At 33.9% G+C, this 18,268-nt stretch overlaps 1 protein-coding gene and 1 pseudogene across 1 annotated transcript; one reads left to right on the top strand and one right to left on the bottom strand.

Moving 5' to 3' along the window:
• Window positions 1-14,508: 14,508 nt before the first annotated feature.
• On the bottom strand, window positions 14,509-16,402 carry LOC137822399 (uncharacterized). Its single transcript, XM_068627285.1, has 2 exons — window positions 15,759-16,402; window positions 14,509-14,629 (listed from the first exon to the last, which is right to left on the bottom strand). The coding sequence occupies exons 1-2, from the start codon at window positions 16,400-16,402 to the stop codon at window positions 14,509-14,511; spliced, it is 765 nt and encodes a 254-aa protein (XP_068483386.1).
• A 1,028-nt stretch (window positions 16,403-17,430) lies between these two features.
• On the top strand, window positions 17,431-17,536 carry LOC137823220 (small nucleolar RNA R71; annotated as a pseudogene).
• Window positions 17,537-18,268: the final 732 nt, after the last annotated feature.

The raw sequence follows: 18,268 nt of genomic DNA, 5'->3' as shown, positions 1-18,268 counted from the left end.
GTTTGTTCTTTAATTCCCTTCCTTATGAACTTCTCGCTCTTCCTTCCTATTCTTGGTTCTTGGTCTTCTCGTAATTCAGATTCGGAGGGTACCTGCAGAAGACATTCTGACACTCAAGTCAGCAAAGATGTTCTATACTCGGTTCTCAAAACACTGTATATGATGTACTTGATTCTTGGAATATGTGTTATTTATATTACTTGTGGTGAACTTACTTTATTGAGTCAGGTTAAAGTGTTGGATCCTTTTTAAGGCTGCATTACCTAGTTCTTAATCACAAATTAATTTCGTTAACTTTGATTGAGTGTAATTGAACTTGTGTTATCGGTCGGTCCTATGAACATGGACATTTACCTCATTCGACCCAATGATAAAATCGATCTAAAAATTGAGACGTGACATCACACATGTAACCTCAAAGTAGCGACATTATTATTATGGGTAGAGTTCTATTCATTGTTTAAAGAAAGGTCCAAAAACTTATTTGTTTCAATTGTAGAATATGAGGGGATTTGTCCGGTTATATTGGTGTGAGATAGAATCAATGCCGTGTTTGGAAGATCAGGCTTATGGTGATGGTGACATATCCATCCAATTTTATTATCCATATTAATTATTACATATTATTAAACAAAAATTAAATTTAAAGATTAAAAATAATTAATTAGTATATTGATTAAATAATATAATATTTTAAAACTTAAAAGTATTTATATTTAAAATAATTTTTATTATTAATAAAAATTTATAAAATAATTTCTAAATTAATATCTAAATTAATTATTAAAATTTTAATTATTAATATTTTAGATTCTAAATTAGTTTAAAAAAGACTAATTTAAATACAAAGTAATAAATAACTAAAATATTAGTAGTTAATATTTAGATACCAATTTAGAAACTATTTTATAAATTTTTATCAATAATAAAAACTATTTTAGATATCAATAATTTTTTTAATTTATAAAATGATATCTAATTTAGTCAAATAATAATTAATTTTTTTTTTTAATTAATTTATATTTAATGATTTTTTTTTATGAATTTGTGGTTAACTAAGCTTCATGCAGCAAAATTAATCATGGAAAAATGTACTATTCTGATATATTTTATATTATTATGTGAAACTTCAAAAACTTACAAGAAAATCCGTAGAAAACTGATCTTTTACGAAATTTGAAAAAATAATTGTAAGAAAAGTCCCATGAAATATAATTTTTTCTTGCAATTAGGTATATGAGTTGATTAATAATTATGAAAAAAAAAATCTGTGATTGTTAAACAAGTCAGGTTGCACAAATTATTGACTATAAATTGATTGTCTTTATTGACCAACTTTTCCTATTATACATTTATGGAATGACTTAACGTGTGTGATGGAAGGTGCCGAGTCAAAAGGTTTATAAAGATTATGTATGATTTATATATTTTTAATATATATTAAAAATGAATTTAAGTTTAATTTATCCTTAAAAATTAATTTATAAAGATGATGTTTACATTTATTTATATATTATAATTTAATTTAATTAGTAATATCTCACTCCATATATTCTTTAATAATATAAAAGATTGGAGGTGAAGTAGATTATCTGACACAAACACTTATCCAAAGAAATATTGTTTTTTTTTTTGGGTACGAAAGGAAATGTCTTTTATTTTAATAATTGTGAAATTCTTTTTGTTGTTAAAAACCTATGAAAGGTTATCTGAGATTCCATAATATTCAGGTTGGTAAAAACTTTTTATAAAATATATAAAAACAATCAAGTATTAAGTGAATTTTCTCTATGATTTTAAGGTGTATTCATAAGCTTTTGAACTTTCAATAACAAGATTAACTTGAGAGATAGATTCAGTTGTGAAAAAAAAATGTTTAAATTAATTTTTGGTTTTTAAGTCAATTATTGTATCGTTTAAGTCAATAAATAACTAATAATATTATTCAATTTTGATATTTGTAATACCTGTTATTCTAGTTTCTATAAGAACAAATTCTAATCATCATCTTTAAATAATGAAAATTAAGGTAAATGTAAATAACGAGTGTTAGTTTTTTTTTGGATTTAAAGGTTTATTTTGAAATGGTAATGATTGGTGATCGGTATCGAATGAAATACTGATCGGTATCGAATGAAGGTTAGAGGTCTTAACATCCAGTTTGTGCCGATTAACATGATCAAATTCATTCAATTCAATAAATGATTAAGTTTAAAACAATGATTAAGCATTAGGTAATGTACCCTTAATTATTATCTAAATGCTAATCCGACCCAATAATAATGAGTCCATAATAATCATATGAATAGTCACGAGTTTCGAGAAAAATGTACGTCATTATCTTACATTAATTGCACTGAATACCGAATATCGAGAACTTATTTGAGTATCATAGTAATTTTTGCAAGTATCATCCTGGCCGAGAGCTTACGAAAGAGTAAAGGCAAGTGAAGGAGGAGTAGTGAAAGTGAGTCACAAAGGGAGACAGTTGCTCGGTGAAGAGAAGAGGTGAGAAAGGTGATCGACCAATCGAAAAAGGAGGTAATAGTTCCCTTTCATTATGAGAACAAAAGCTCTACTTTGGAAATTTATTTACAATGGACAATGACTTCTTTTCTCTTACAACATTGATTGATGGATCATTATATTTTCTAAGATCATATATGTAAGTTGTTAAAATAATAATAAAAATCATATTATCTAGTTCCAAATATCTATTACATTTCTTATCATTATGAGCCACATCCAATACTTGACACAATAACCAAACTCAAAGCTATATTGTTTCCTATTATACTAAACTTAAGTATTACATACATTAATAAGTTGTTTAAGTATGATTTATTCTTTAATTGTTATTTAATGAACAAATTGTAACATGTAATAAAAGTTTAATGATATTTTTTATCTTTTTTTTATATATATATGACCAAGTTTTATGGAATCATAATTTATTGAAAAAATTGTTTGTTTTTTCATTCAATGGGAAAGTAAGTAGCCTAAAAAATAAAATGAAATGTCTTGGAAAGGGTGAAATGAATTATATTTATTTGGATATACCTGAGGTTAAATAAAGAAAGAATTGCTTAGGAGGTTCCAAGTCAAACGTGAAAAAGGGAACACTATTGACACAGCCAAGACTCCTATATATTACATGTAGATGAAATCTTTGTATTAAACTATCTACAACTTTACAATTACAAATAGTCACTATTAACTTGAGTCGAAATAGGTGAGAAAGAGATAAATTGATAAACTTGAGATTTAAAAATGCATAACATGTTTTGCATTTATGTTATCTATCTAGCATGTTAATATGAAAGATTGAATGAAATATGTTAGCTTTTAGTGACTTTTTTTTGAATTCTTGGAAGAATACATTGTTGAAGATGGTTGCTGCCCCCTTCAAGATTGTGTTTGATGAAGACTTATATGTAGTGTTTGATGAAGACTTGTATGTACTTTTCATGTATTTTTGCTTTGCTTTAAGTATGTCTTAGTTAGTGCTTAGAGGTTGTCTAAGAGTGGCTTTTTGCTGAGTAACTCACCTCATAACCACTGGCCATGTGATAAGAACAAGCATAAGTTTTCTTAAACTGTTTTTCACATGTTTTACACAAAAACACGTTTACTGCATAAAAATAAATATGTTCTTTTCTAAATAAACAGATTCATTTTTTTCACTGATGCCTTGGCTAAAGTCTTGTAAAAATTTGATTTTGTGCATCAGGTATTTTGACTAAGTCTTCTTCTTTTCAAAACGACTGAGTTTTAAATAGTTAAACTTTCTCTGTTTTCGTTTTGAAAAATAAATCTGTTCATCTGTAAATGAATAGATTCTTTTTTGTCTCTGGTGCCATGTCAAGCTTAAACGTTTTTCAGTTTTATCTCAGCACCAGAATGGTTGACTAAGTCTCCTCTCTTAACAAATTCTCTAACTTCTTTTGAAAATAAATCAGTTCATTTTATTTTCAATCTGTTCATTTTATAACAGCTTTAACTGTTTTTTCAAAATTCTGTTATAAGCTGGTTTTCTATAAAATGCAAACTTGTTTTCTGAGTTTAATAACGATTCAAACAGTTTATACATTTGCAAAAAACAAGTTTTGACAGCAGAGAGTTAAGTGTTTTCAAAGGATCAGCATTTGTTCTTCAAAGATTTCAAAAATCACAAAGTGCTTGTTCTTGGTTTGGTTCCAAAAGCTTGGTGTGAGGTGCAACTACTGTTCTAGCAATCTTGCCTACTGGTTTAAGGTAGATCTGTGTATCCTCAATCAGGTGTAGTCGTTTCACATCTCTTTCTTGTAATAGTTTGGTTGAACACTCTTCTTGATAGGTGTTCTTGAAGAGTGGGTGTGTGTGTATGCTGAAATAGGTTTTTTCAGCAAGAGTACCTAAGTTCTTGTAGGTTTCAAGAACAGTGGGAATTGTACTTGGTTGTACTGTGTGTTAGTGATTTCCACCTGTTGTTGGTGAAGACTGGATGTAGCTCAGGTTGAGTGAACCAGTATAATTGCTTGTGTTCATTCTCTCTCTCTCTCTGCAATTTCGTTTCTGCATAATTGATAAAACAACAAAGAAATAAATCTGTTCAATTGAAAATAAATCTGTTCTTTCTGGGCACTGAGCAAACTGTTCTTGATTTCTGAAAAAGGTGTTTGAATCTGATAATAATATATATAATCTGCTAAAAACCATTGGAACAGATTGACTGTGATAAGTTGTTCAAGAAACTGTCAAAGCTATTAATTGAACCTTAAACAATTGCTCAAAGTTGAAGCTTGCTGTTCTGTGATTCATTGTTCTTAATTTCTGGAAATTGCTTGACATCAAGAAGAACACTCATAGTCTGTTAAAAGCCACTGGAACAGCTTGTTTGCAAAAGGTCACTCAATTAATTAGCATGCTATCAATTGAACCTTAATCACGTGCTTGAAATTGAAGCTTGCTGTTTTGTGTTTCACTGTTTTTTCAAATCTGATATTTGTGTGTGTGCTGCTAGAAATTCTCACTGCATAATCTTGTGATTAACCTTGCTGAATTAAAAGCTTTTCAAACAAAAACAGTGCTGAAATAAATCTGTTCATTTTCACATAAATCGATTTATTTTCTGTAAAACTGTGTTAAACTCTGTTTCTGCGAGAAAGTTTTAAAAGGTCAATTCACCCCCCCTCTTGAACTTTGGCACTATTAAACCCAACAATTGGTATCAAGAGCTAGGAATTGTATTTTAATCAAGTTTGTTTGTAATAATGTCTGAGTTCAATGTGCTTTTTGCTGAAGGTTCTGCTGTTAATAGACCACCTATGTTTAATGGAATGAATTATGCATTTTGGAAAGTTAGAATGAGAATTTTTATGGAATCCATTGATGCATTAATTTGGGAAGCTGTGGTCAATGGACCTTATGTGCCAATGCAGGTTGTCAAGGATGAACAAGTGGAAAAGCCAAGATCAGAATGGAATGAGACCGAAAGGAGGAAGGCTCAACATGATCTTGTGGCCAAGAACATCATAACCTCTGCATTGACAATGGATGAGTTCTTCAGGATATCCCAATGTAAATCAGCTAAGGAGATGTGGGAAGTCTTAGAAGTGACTCATGAAGGTACTGAAGATGTGAAAAGGTCAAGGAAACATGCACTCATCCAAGAATATGAGCTGCTCAGAATGCAACCCGAAGAGAGCATTGCTGATGTGCAGAAAAGATTCACCCATATTGTGAATCACCTCACTGGCTTGGGAAAAGAATTTGACAGAGAGGAGCTCAACATAAAGATATTGAAGTGCCTCGACAGAAGCTGGCAACCAAAGGTGACAGCTATCTCTGAAAGCCGTGATCTGTCAAAATTAGGAACTGCTGCACTGTTTGGAAAGCTGATGGAGCATGAGCTAGAGCTTAAAAGACTTAAAGAGCAGGAAGCAACAGAGAGAAAACCCAAAGGTCTTGCACTGAAAGCAACTGAATTGGATGAGATCAAGGAAGAAAAAGAACATGCTGAAGATGATGACACAATCAACCTTCTTATAAAAAGATTCAGCAAATTCCTGAGGAAGAAAAGCAAAAATAGGAACCAGCAGAAAAGAAGGTATCCTAAACCCAATGATTCAAATTCCTCTAAATATACTTGCTTTGGATGTGGCAAAACAGGGCATATCAAAACAGATTGTCTAGACAATCAAACAAGGGACAAATCTGCCAGCAAGAAATTTGAAAGGAACAAAGGAAGAAGAGCCTACATCTCATGGGAGGAAAATGAAATATCCTCAACTAGCAGCTCTTCAACAGAAGATGAGGAGAACAATCTGTGTTTCATGATGAAGGATGAGGAGTCAAGCTGATGTGATTCCACTAGCCACATAGAACAAGATTCTTGACATTCTTAGGAATCACCTTGAGCTGGAAAATATAGAGGCACTTTTCTTAGAGTTGGATCATTGTTCTAAGACAAGAACTCACCAAAATTAGTACCAAATCCCAAACTCATTTGGATGAACCAAATATTGTCAAATTGAATCAACAAAGAGAATGAAAGCTGGAATGACCGAACAGAATTAAGCAACTAATCATATGAACCGAACAGAATTAAGAACAAAACAGAACATAGTGCTGGAAAATAGAAAAACCGAAACTGAAAAACTCAAGAACACAAAGCAACATGAACAAATGAAGAAGAAGAAAGGAAGGAGAAGAGAATGCTCATGAAGATGGAAGGAGGATGGATGATCTCGCCACTAGAAGTGTGGAATGCTCCTAGATGAGAGTGATGCCGCCACTTGAGAACTCCATTGATCCATCAAGATAAGACTAGAGAAGAAGGCTCCAAAAGCTCTCCAAAGGTCACTCAAAATTTGAGTAGAGTTTTCTTAGATTAATTACAATCTGAATTTTACAAAGGAAGCACCTCTATTTATAGCCTAAGGTGCTGAAAAATAGGTGGGAAATTTCAAATAAACTCATTTGAAATTCCCACCAAAAACAAGTCACATGGGAGGTGTGACCTTTTTCTACTATGACACCTCCCAAAAACTACACCTACACCACTCTCCTAAGTCACATGGACAATGTGACTTTATTTTACATTTTCACACACCTTTATTTAATAACCACACCTCCTAAAACTATACAAGAGTATTTCAAAGCTTGGCCTTGCCCCTCATGGGATGGACTTGGGCTCTTTGGGCTTTGGCCTTCTTGGGCTTGGGCTTGGGCTTTGGGCTTGGGCCTCATCTTTATTTTATGTCTTCTTTTAATTTTGAGAAGACTAGAAGGAAGAACTTCAAATGTGAGGGTGGATGTCCTCTTCCTCCATTAATAAAAGCCTCCTTTATTTGATTCTCATCACAAGCTCTGAATCAATTGGAAGCAAGAAAAACCAGTGGTACTTGGACAGTGGATGTTCCAAGCATATGACTGGAGATCTTACAAAGTTCACCAGCTTAAAGCTCAAAGCAGAAGGACATGTAACCTATGGTGATAATAACCAAGGGAGGATTTTGGGCAGAGGAACTGTTGGAACAGGGAATTCAACAACCATTGAGAATGTGCTGTATGTAGAAGGACTCAAGCATAGTCTTCTCAGCATAAGTCAGCTTTGTGACAAAGGATACAAAGTTAATTTTGAGTCAAGTGGCTGCACAATCTCAAGTAATTCATCTAGTAAGGCACTGTTTACTGGTAAGAGAGTGAATAACATTTACTTGTTGAATATCATGGAAACTAACTCTTCAAATGAGTGCTTGTTGTCCAGAAGTGATGAGTCTTGGTTGTGGCACAGGAGGTTAGCTCACATACACACAAATCACTTGAATAAATTGAGATCTAAAGATTTAGTTTCTGGTTTACCTAACATTAAATTTCAGGATAACAGGCTTTGTGATGCTTGTGTGAAAGGTAAACAAATCAAATCCTCTTTCAAGTTAAAGGATATTGTCTCTACAAAACATCCATTGGATGTGTTGCATATGGACTTATTTGGTCCATCTAGAGTTGCTAGCTTGGCTGGAAATTTGTATGCTTTAGTTGTTGTGGATGATTACTCTAGATTTACATGGACTTTATTTCTTGCACATAAACATGATGCTTATTCTGCCTTTAAGAGATTAGCAAAAATTCTGGAAAATGAAAATGGTTGCTGCATTAAATCAATTCGAAGTGATCATGGGGGAGAGTTTCAAAATGCTAAGTTTGAGAGGTTCTGTGAGAAGCATGGGATAACTCATACCTTTTCAGCCCCTAGGACACCCCAACAAAATGGTGTAGTTGAAAGGAAAAATAGATCACTAGAGGAACTTGCTAGAACTATGTTAAATGAATCTAAGCTACCTAAGTATTTTTGGGCTGATGCTGTTTATACTGTAGGTTATGTCTTAAATAGGACCTTAATAAGACCAATTCTTAAGAAAACCCCATATGAATTGTATAAGGGCAGAAAACCTAGTGTAAGCCACCTTAGAGTATTTGGGTGTAAATGTTTTGTATTGAATAATGGCAAAGAAAATCTTGGTAAGTTTGATGCTAAATCTGATGAAGGTGTGCACATTGGTTATGTTTTGAATGGTCATGCATATAGAGTCTTCAATAAAAGGTTGCTCATAGTAGAAGAATCAATGCATGTTGTTTTTGATGAAACTGATCATAGTGTATCTAAAACTGCTGCTGATGAACCTGACAGTAATGAATTTAAATCTGTTTTAAATCAAAATGAATCGGTTCATTTTGATACTGCTGATACACATGCTATACAAGAATCTACTGCAGCTGCAGGTTTGCCAAAAGAGTGGAAAACCCCAAGAGACTTAACCCTTGATAATGTCATTGGGAACATTGAGAAAGGAGTGTCAACTAGAAAATCCTTGAACAATTTCTGTGAAGCAATGGCATTTGTATCTCAAGTTGAACCCAAGAATTTGAATGAAGCTCTCAAGGACAGCAACTGGATTTTAGCTATGCAAGAGGAACTGAATCAGTTTGCTCTTAATGAGGTCTGGACTCTTGTTCCTAGAATACCAGAGATGAATGTAATTGGAACAAAATGGGTATTTAGAAACAAGATGGATGAGCATGGAGTGATCACTAGAAACAAGGCTAGGCTTGTAGCTAAAAGGTACAATCAAGAAGAAGGAATAGACTATGATGAGACATATGCACTAGTGGCTCGGTTAGAAGCTGTTAGACTGCTGCTTGCCTTTTCATGCATCAAAGGGTTCAAGCTATTTCAAATGGACGTGAAGAGTGCCTTTCTAAATGGTTATATAAATGAAGAGGTATTTGTCTCACAACCACCAGGTTTTGAAGACCATCAACATCCAGAATATGTGTTCAAACTCCAAAAGGCTCTCTATGGACTCAAGCAAGCTCCTAGGCAATGGTATGAGAGGCTAAGCGATTTTCTCACCTCACAAGGCTATGACAGAGGCACATCAGATAAGACCTTGTTCATTAAGAAGAAAGGAGATGACTCAATTCTAGTCCAAGTATATGTGGATGACGTCATTTTTGGATCAAACAATGGAGAATTGTGTGAAGCTTTCTGGAAGGTCATGAAGAGTGAGTTTGAAATGTCAATGATGGGTGAGTTGAACTATTTTCTAGGTTTGCAGGTCAAACAACTCAAGGATGGCATTTTCCTAAGTCAAGCTAAGTATTGCAAGGATTTGCTGAAGAAATTTGAAATGGACAAGTGTAAACCAATCAGCACACCCTTCTCAACAAGCTGTCATTTGGATCATGATTGATGTGATTCCAATAGCCACATAGAACAAGATTCTTGACATTTTTAGGAATCACCTTGAGCTGGAAAATATAGAGGCACTTTTCTTAGAGTTGGATCATTGTTCTAAGACAAGAACTCACCAAAAACTAGCACCAAATCCCAAACTCATTTGGATGAACCAAATATTGTCAAATTGAATCAACAAAGAGAATAAAATTGGAATAGACCGAACAAAATTGAACAATTGATCAAATGAACCGAACCAAAACAGAAATTAAAAACAAAAACAGAACAAGGTGCTGGAAAAATAGGAAAACCGAAACTAAACAACTCAAGAACACAAGGCAACATGAACAATTGAAGAAGAAGAAAGGAAGGAGAAGAGAATGCTCATGAAGATGGAAGGAGGATGGATGATCTCGCCACTAGAAGTGTGGAATGCTCCTAGATGAGAGTGATGCCGCCACTTGAGGACTCCATTGATCCATCAAGATAAGACTAGAGAAGAAGGCTCCAAAAGCTCTCCAAAGGTCACTCAAAATTTGAGTAGAGTTTTCTTAGATTAATTCCAATCTGAATTTTACAAAGAGAGCACCTCTATTTATAGCCTAAGGTGCTGAAAATGCAAGCTAAAACAATTCAAATTTCCCTCCCAAAGCTAGCTAAAACCGGCGCCTATTTCAAGCCATGAGGAAGGTGTGACTCCTTCCTTCACTTTGGCACCTCCTATTCTACTTCTACACCTATCTACTAACACACCCCCCTAAAGCTCCTAACTAAAGCCTAAAAGATGCTATAACAAAAGAGGTTTCTAAAGTTTCCCTCTAAGCACCTTCAACTAAAGAAACTACAAAAAGAGAAAATAAATGTCCTCTAGCTCCCAAAGCTTTGAACATGCTTCTTGTAATCCTTTGAGGTGGACTTTGACCTCCATGGGCGTCCTCCATTTGTGCCTCCACCTCTTCTTGAGCTTGATGATTGGCCTCCATGTCCTCTTGAGCTTGATCTCCATCAATGATGAAGCTGGAATTTCTGTTGAAGAAACCAAATACAGAGGACTCATAGGATCACTGCTGTATCTTACTGCCAGCAGGCTAGATATAATGTTTGCAGTGTGCATGTGTGCAAGGTTTCAATCTGCTCCTAAAGAATCACACTACAATGCTGTCAAAAGGATTTTGAAGTATTTGCAAGGAACTAAAGAAGTTGGCTTGTGGTATCCAGGTAATATTTCATTAAGCTTAACTGGATATTCTGATTCAGATTTTGCAGGTTGCAAAATTGATAGGAAGAGCACAAGTGGAACCTGTCATTTGCTTGGATCAAGCTTGATCTCATGGCAATGCAAAAAGCAGGCTTGTGTAGCTCTTTCCACTGCTGAAGCAGAATACATTGCAGCAGGGAGTTGTTGTGCTCAAACTATATGGCTAAGACAACAATTGAATGATTTTGGTATCTTACTTAACCATATACCTCTGCTATGTGATAATACAAGTGCAATCAACTTAACCAAAAATCTTGTCATGCATTCAAGAACCAAACACATTGAAATAAGGCATCATTTTCTAAGGGAACACATATCTAATGGAACATGTGATATTAAGTTCATTGGTACTGATTTACAACTTGCTGATTTGTTCACAAAACCATTAGCCAAAGATATGTTTAATTTTCTGCTTAATGAATTGGGTATTATAAATGTCAATTGTACCTAGCAGTGAAAAATTAAATCTGTTTATTCGCAATTGAATGTGTTTATTTTCTGCACTGATATGCATTGATGACTAGGAAAGAGAAATTCTGATCTTTGACTGCTTGACTGACTTAGTGGGCATTAACCTCTGTACCTTTGACGGTTTTGGTCATGGTTATGTAACCGATTTGATGGTTTGGGTGCTCAATAAGAATTTGAGTGTATGCATCGTGACACTAAATATTTGGTGCATATTTTCAAAGATTCTCTGCACAAATTCAGAGCATAATATCTTCATGCATATCCATTCATAACTGCCATATCAATCCATTTATTCTGCTATAAGTCTGTGTGAATACTTGCTACCCACATTGGCCATTCTCTTTCTATTCTTGTTGATTATTTCTCGGCAAGTGTACCGAATCAACTGTAATATAGTACTCTTTAAAGTACGAATGTCGAACCCACAGGGAACAATTCTAATTAAGATGTTTTGTTTTAAAACTCATTAAGTATAGAAAATAATTTTGAGACTTTGTTCATAACCAAATTAAGATTTCACAAGAACTCAAAGATTTAGGGTTTGATTAGAGAAAGATACTTGGGATTGAATTGTGTGTATCTCAATCATCTGTATTTTGAATAATACAATATATAATACTCAAAACTACTTATTCTTGATGCTTAATTTAAAGTCATTCATCTTGATTCCTCACAGATGAAATTCATAAGATAATTTCTTAAACATTGATTCCTCACATATTTAACAAATCATCCAGCTTTAGGAACAGAATTATCATGCAATCAATAACCTGGAATCTATTCCTAGCATTACAAGTTATCAAGCATTTTCGTCTATTTCAGATCCTTAAAGGTACTTTCCAGTTAAATTTAAGGATCAAAATCAAGACTCTATTGATCAGACAGAATCAAGCAATAAGCATAAAACGAAAATACCAAGAACAAGTAGAAAAGAGAATTTTATATATATATCACCAAGAATACATTTGATCAAGATAAATTACATTCAATCCCAAGTTAGAAAGAACTTAGCCACTCATGACAGCTCCTTCAATCTTCATTCTTGATCTGGATTGCATAAGAAGGGCTGATCAGAGCGAGATCTTCTCCTAAGAACAGAGGTTTCTTCCCTTTCTCTCACTAGTCTCTCTCTAAAAAACCTAATCTGTTTTTCACTGCTGGTTTTGAGTTATGTTTCAGAATTTATATAATCAACTTTAGCTTGAGCTAGCGATTCTAGCCTGAGCTAGATCAGTACTGCACCTTTAATCAATTCTGGACAGTTTTAGCTTGAGCTAGCAATTCTAGCCTGGGCTAAAATTGTACTGCACCTTTAATCAACTCTGGACAGTTTTAGCTTGAGCTAAATCCTCTAGCTTGAGCTAAATCTTCTTGTGATCCAATTCAGTTTTTACTTTTTCTTCTTTCAATGCCAGCTTGACTACATTCTTTCAATGCTTCGTATTCATCTGCAATTTACACAAAAATTGAGATTAAATTTCTTCATTTGTTTCTTGGTTCAAAAAATATATAATCAGATTCAATAATTCTTAGATTAGGGTAATTTTCTTACTAAGCAACAATTAAGTTCCAAAGTGTTCAATTTTCTCAATCATAAAAACTACACATTGGCACTTATCAAATTCCCCCCAACCTAGAATCTTGCTTGTCCTCAAGCAAAGTAATTGAATCCCAAAAAAATATGAGTTCATTCTTCCCCAAAATCCATAGAAATCAAATCTATAGTTTAATATCAGAACAACTTCATGGAAAGAGCACAAGATAATTCAACAACAACAAAAATCATGGTGTTTCCTATCAATTCAAACCAAGACAGGATAAGAATGTATTCAATTTCCAAGGTAAACAATTGTTACTCTTCACTGAGAATCAAACTAAGGAATTTCTCTCTTCATTCCTCACTGGTGAGTGTTTTCCCTCTTTTTTTCACTGAATTCCAAGTTAATTTAAGGTTGCCCTTCATTTCCAGTTGATTACAAACACTTTCACAAATATAGATCTTGAGGTCTTTTCAGGTTGTAATGAGGCTGGGTTACAAAGAAAATTTGGTTTTTCTAGGATAACAAAATGCACACTTAACAAAAGATTAGCATATTTGCAATTCACTTTCTAATTGTGTTATCCATTATCCCTTCCATAAGATTCATTCAGATTGCTTCTTTTTCTATTCTTGTAATCCCCTTTGCTTTTTTTTTTTTTTTTAGAAAAGAGAATGAGAATTTGGATAATTTTGTCATTCCTTTTTTTTTTTTTTTTTTCATTCTCAAAATCCCAGCAGCCACACCAAACCCAATTCTTTTAATTATAGAAATTTGAATTGCACTTATGCTCTCCTTTTGTTAGCATACCACAAGGTAGGACAATATATGTATATCAGAAGCTAGGGTGCAATAAAACAAATTTCAGCTCAAAAAGGGTTATTTTTCTGCACATTTCATCATATATTGCAAAGGTTAGCTGTTTGGCTCTGAGTTTTCTCACCTCCAACTCTATTAAACATGCCTCAATCATCTCCATGTTTGGTTTGTGATGCAAATTGACTAGAAAATTAGGCAACCTCGATTAACTCTTCACTAGTGAAAGTCTCTCAAATTGTTTAAAGGTTTCACACTCTCACTTGGTTGGCTAATTTCAATTCCTCATTTGTTCTCAGACATTGCTTTCAACTATTTACCTTGTTCCAACTTTTACACATTACTATCCTTTCTCAATTTGAGTGATGGTTCCAACCACACATTCTTTTTTAAATTAAGACCATGATCAATCCATTTGGTTGTTCTAATTTAGAATTATGGTTTGATTTCTTTTTCCAAAAAAAAATATACCATCATCTATATACAAGATTTCACAAAATATGCAAACATCAACCACTATACTAACTTAAGCTTGCCATCAACAAAAGCTAAATTAAGAAATATTAAACTAAACTGTTAAAGTCAACTTACTAAATTAAACTGAAAGTAAAGTTAAACAAAAAGATAAAACCAGTTTTTTGTTCATTGTGCATGATAAGTATCAATCTCCTCTTGTGATTTTGTTCCGCTCTGTGCCAACATCATCATTCTGAACTTGAATGTTCATCATTTGTTGCTGCTCCAGTTGGTTCAGTTGCCATTTCTAGTGTATCTTCAACTCTAGTCCCAACTCCATATGCTTCTGCCTCCCCTGAAAAATTGTGCCTGTCCCCAGGCCAAGATAGATAATCATGAAATTCAGTGGGTGTCAGATGTGGATTTGGTGTGACTCATTTTTCTGCACATGTAAGAATAAGCATTTCTCAAACCAAAGTGTTTTATTTGATTGACATTTTAACAAACACTTGTTATGCATAATATAGAATGGCATTGAATGAGTAATTTTTGGTATTTAATCCATGGAAGACAATGCTTAACTTTGATTATCCTATTCCACAATCCTATTCAACATCAAGACATTGAAATTTCAAAAAGATTGAATCTTTCAATTTAAAAACGAAATTGTTAACTGGAAGCAGAAACATGCATGACTGGGTTTGGTTGAATGGAAACGACAATGAAAATGATTATGGAGAAGAGTAATTACTTACCTTGATAATGGCAATGTAGATGAAATGTTTATTTGAGAATGGTTATGTAGATGGAAGCTTTGGTATTTTTTTAGAACAGAGGGTGTTTTTGAAACTGAGTTAGGGTGCAGGGTTTTCAAAATGTGATTTTTATAAAATGCTGCAGTTCTTTTTTTTTCTGTTTTTTTTTTTTTTTATAGAAATCTCACTAGCTTAGGCTAGAGCTTCTTAGCTCAGGCTAAAATTTGGCAGAGAGCAACAGATTTGTTCTAGCTCAAGCTAGCTCTTTTTAGCTTAAGCTAAAATTTGGCAGAGAGCAACAGAGTTTTCTAGCTCAAGCTAGCTCATTTTAGCTCAGGCTAAAATTTGGCAGAGAGCAACATATTTGATTTAGCTCAAGCTAGCTCTTTTTAGCTCAAGCGAAAGTTGCAGAACAAAATTTTTTCTTCTTTTTCTGCATAACTAGCTTAGGCTAAAAGTTCTAGCTTAAGCTAAAATTACCCTGCAATGAAATTTTCTTGAAAATTTTCATTTTGTCTTTGCCAAAAGTTTCAAACCTTTCTAAGCTTTCTTCCATCTATTCATTTCACCAAACATTTCAAACATAAATGACCATTTCACATATCAAACTGGTTTTAAAAACATCAAATGTTAAAACATACTACTAAATCAAAACAAAATTAAAGACACATTTCAAAACAAAACACTAGGTTGCCTCCCAGCAAGCGCTCGTTTAACGTCATATAGCTTGACGCCTGATTAACATCATTGAAGGTTCAACAATATTCACATCCACTCTGAAACACTCTTTATGATCATTTGAATACTTCTTTGCTTCAAAAACATTAAAGCTTACTTCTTCATCTAGAACACAAACTTTCAATTTTCCTTTGTCTACATCAATTATAACTTTGGCAGTTTTCATGAATGGTCTTCCTAATATCAAAGGTACTTCAACATCTTCTTCAATATCCATTACAACAAAATCTACTGGGAATAGAAATTTATCTACCTTTACCAATAGATCTTCAACTATTCCATGTGGATATTTGATTGATCTATCAGCCAACTGCAAAGTCATTCTTGTTGGTTTCACTTCTACATCTCCAATTTTCTTCAGCATTGATAAAGGCATCAAATTAATACTAGCTCCAAGATCCAATAATGCCTTTCCAACAGTGAGATTTCCTATGGTAACTGGCAAAGTGAAACTCCCAGGATCTCTGGATTTCTGTGGTAATGATTTTTGAATTATAGCACTGCATCCAGCTTCCAATTCAACTATTTCCTGGTCATTGAACTTTCTTTTCTTTTTCAATAATTCCTTCATGAATTTAGCATATGTAGGCATCTGCTCTAAAGCTTCAGTAAAAGGAATGTTAATTTGCAGTCTTTTGAGAATATCCATGAATCTTGCAAATTGTCTTTCTTTGTAGGAGCATGTGGGTAAGGTACATCTTTGATAGGAACACTCCTCTCTTGTTTCTCATTTTTTTCATTTTTTTCTATTTTTTCTCTAATATCTACAACATCTTCCTTATTCCTTCTTTCTCCTCCCTCACACTCACTCTGTTTTTTTTTTCATTTTCTCTCTCACTCAAAACCTCTTCCTCAACAACTAAATTATCTCCAATTCCTTTTCCTATAACTTTCCCACTTCTAGTGGTGATAGACTTGCAATGCTCTTTGGGATTGGTTTGTGTATTTGCTGAAAATTGACTTCCTTGATTATCAGCTAACTGTTTAGCCAGCTGCCCCACCTGTGTCTCTAAATTTCTTATTGATGCTTCAGTATTTTTATGATTAGATAGAGAGGCTTGCATGAATTTCTCTAAAGTATCCTCCAATTTGGATGTTCTCTCATGAACGGAAGGATAATGTGGTTGCTGCTGATAAGGGACTTGTCTGTTAGATGATCCAGCCTCTTGCTTCCACCCCAATCCTTGATTTTGATTATTCCTCCATCCTTGAGCCATGTTATTTGGATAATTATATGCAAAGCCACCTTGCCTTCCTTGATTATTCATATACTGAACCTCTTCCTCTGATGGATTTTGGTAAGAGCATTGGCCATTGAGATGATCTCCCCCACAAAAATCACACTTCAAAGCTTGATTCTGAATTGAAGGAGAATTTACTGCATGTAATTGTTGAGGCAGTTTTGACATTTGCTTGGTTAATGCCTCAATTTGATGAGTCAAAATCTTGTTTTGTGCTAAAATTGCATCTGAAGTGCTAAGATCCAGCACCCCTTTCTTTTGCACTGTATATCTATCATGTTGAGCTTGGTAATCTGTTGAGGCTAAGGCATCAATGATTCTTGTAGCTTGTTCTGCATCAACACTCATCATTGTACCTCCTGCTGCAGCATCCAGGATCATTTTAGTATCAGGCCTCAAACCATTGTGGAATATGTTCAACTGAGCAATATCCTCAAAGCCATGATTAGGACATCTTCTTAACATCACTTTAAAGCGTTCCCAAGCTTCACAAAAAGGTTCTTCTGGCCCTTGCCTGAATGTAGAGATATCAGACTTAGCCTTGATATATCGAGAGAGTGGGAAGAATCTGTGTAGAAATTTCTCTTCTACATCATTCCAACTACTTAGACTCTGGTTTGGATGCGACTTTAACCATTCTTTTGCTTTTCCTGCAAGTGAGAAAGGAAATAGACGCAGATAAACAGATTCAATATCATTTTCCTTGAAGCCCATGGTCCCAACCAACTCGTAGAATGTGGAGAAATGAGTATAAGGGTCTTCATGATCCATTCCAGTGAATTGATGAGTGCTGATTAAGCTAAGAAAAGCTGGCTTCATTTCTAATGATTTGGTGGCAGGAGGTATGGCTATGCTGGAGAAATGCCTTGGTCCTTGTTGCATAGCATAGTCTCCCAATGTCCTTCTAGGTGGATTTTGTATATTTTCAGCCATTTGGAACTCTGTTTGATTGTGTGAGTTGAGAGTGTTGGAAGATTCTCCTTTTGCTTGTCCTTGCTTCTTCTTTTCTTCTCTCTTCTTGCTCTGAATTTTTCTAGCTGTCTTCTCAATTTCTGGATCAAATTCTAATTGATCTTCAAGAACCTGTCCTCTCAATAACATGTATCTAAGACAACTCAAGCAAGGATTAGCACATGATAAAAGAATAAAATATAAACCAGTGTATATTCACAAAGAAAACATAATATTCACAATACTCAATGAGTTATACTTCAGAAATTCTTAAAAGAAATTGTTCCCCGGCAACGGCGCCAAAAACTTGTTGATTATTTCTC

This window comes from Phaseolus vulgaris, chromosome 9, assembly GCF_000499845.2.
Source record: "Phaseolus vulgaris cultivar G19833 chromosome 9, P. vulgaris v2.0, whole genome shotgun sequence".
NCBI classification, from domain to species: Eukaryota; Viridiplantae; Streptophyta; class Magnoliopsida; order Fabales; family Fabaceae; genus Phaseolus; species Phaseolus vulgaris.
This window is presented reverse-complemented; position numbering and strand designations above follow the sequence as displayed.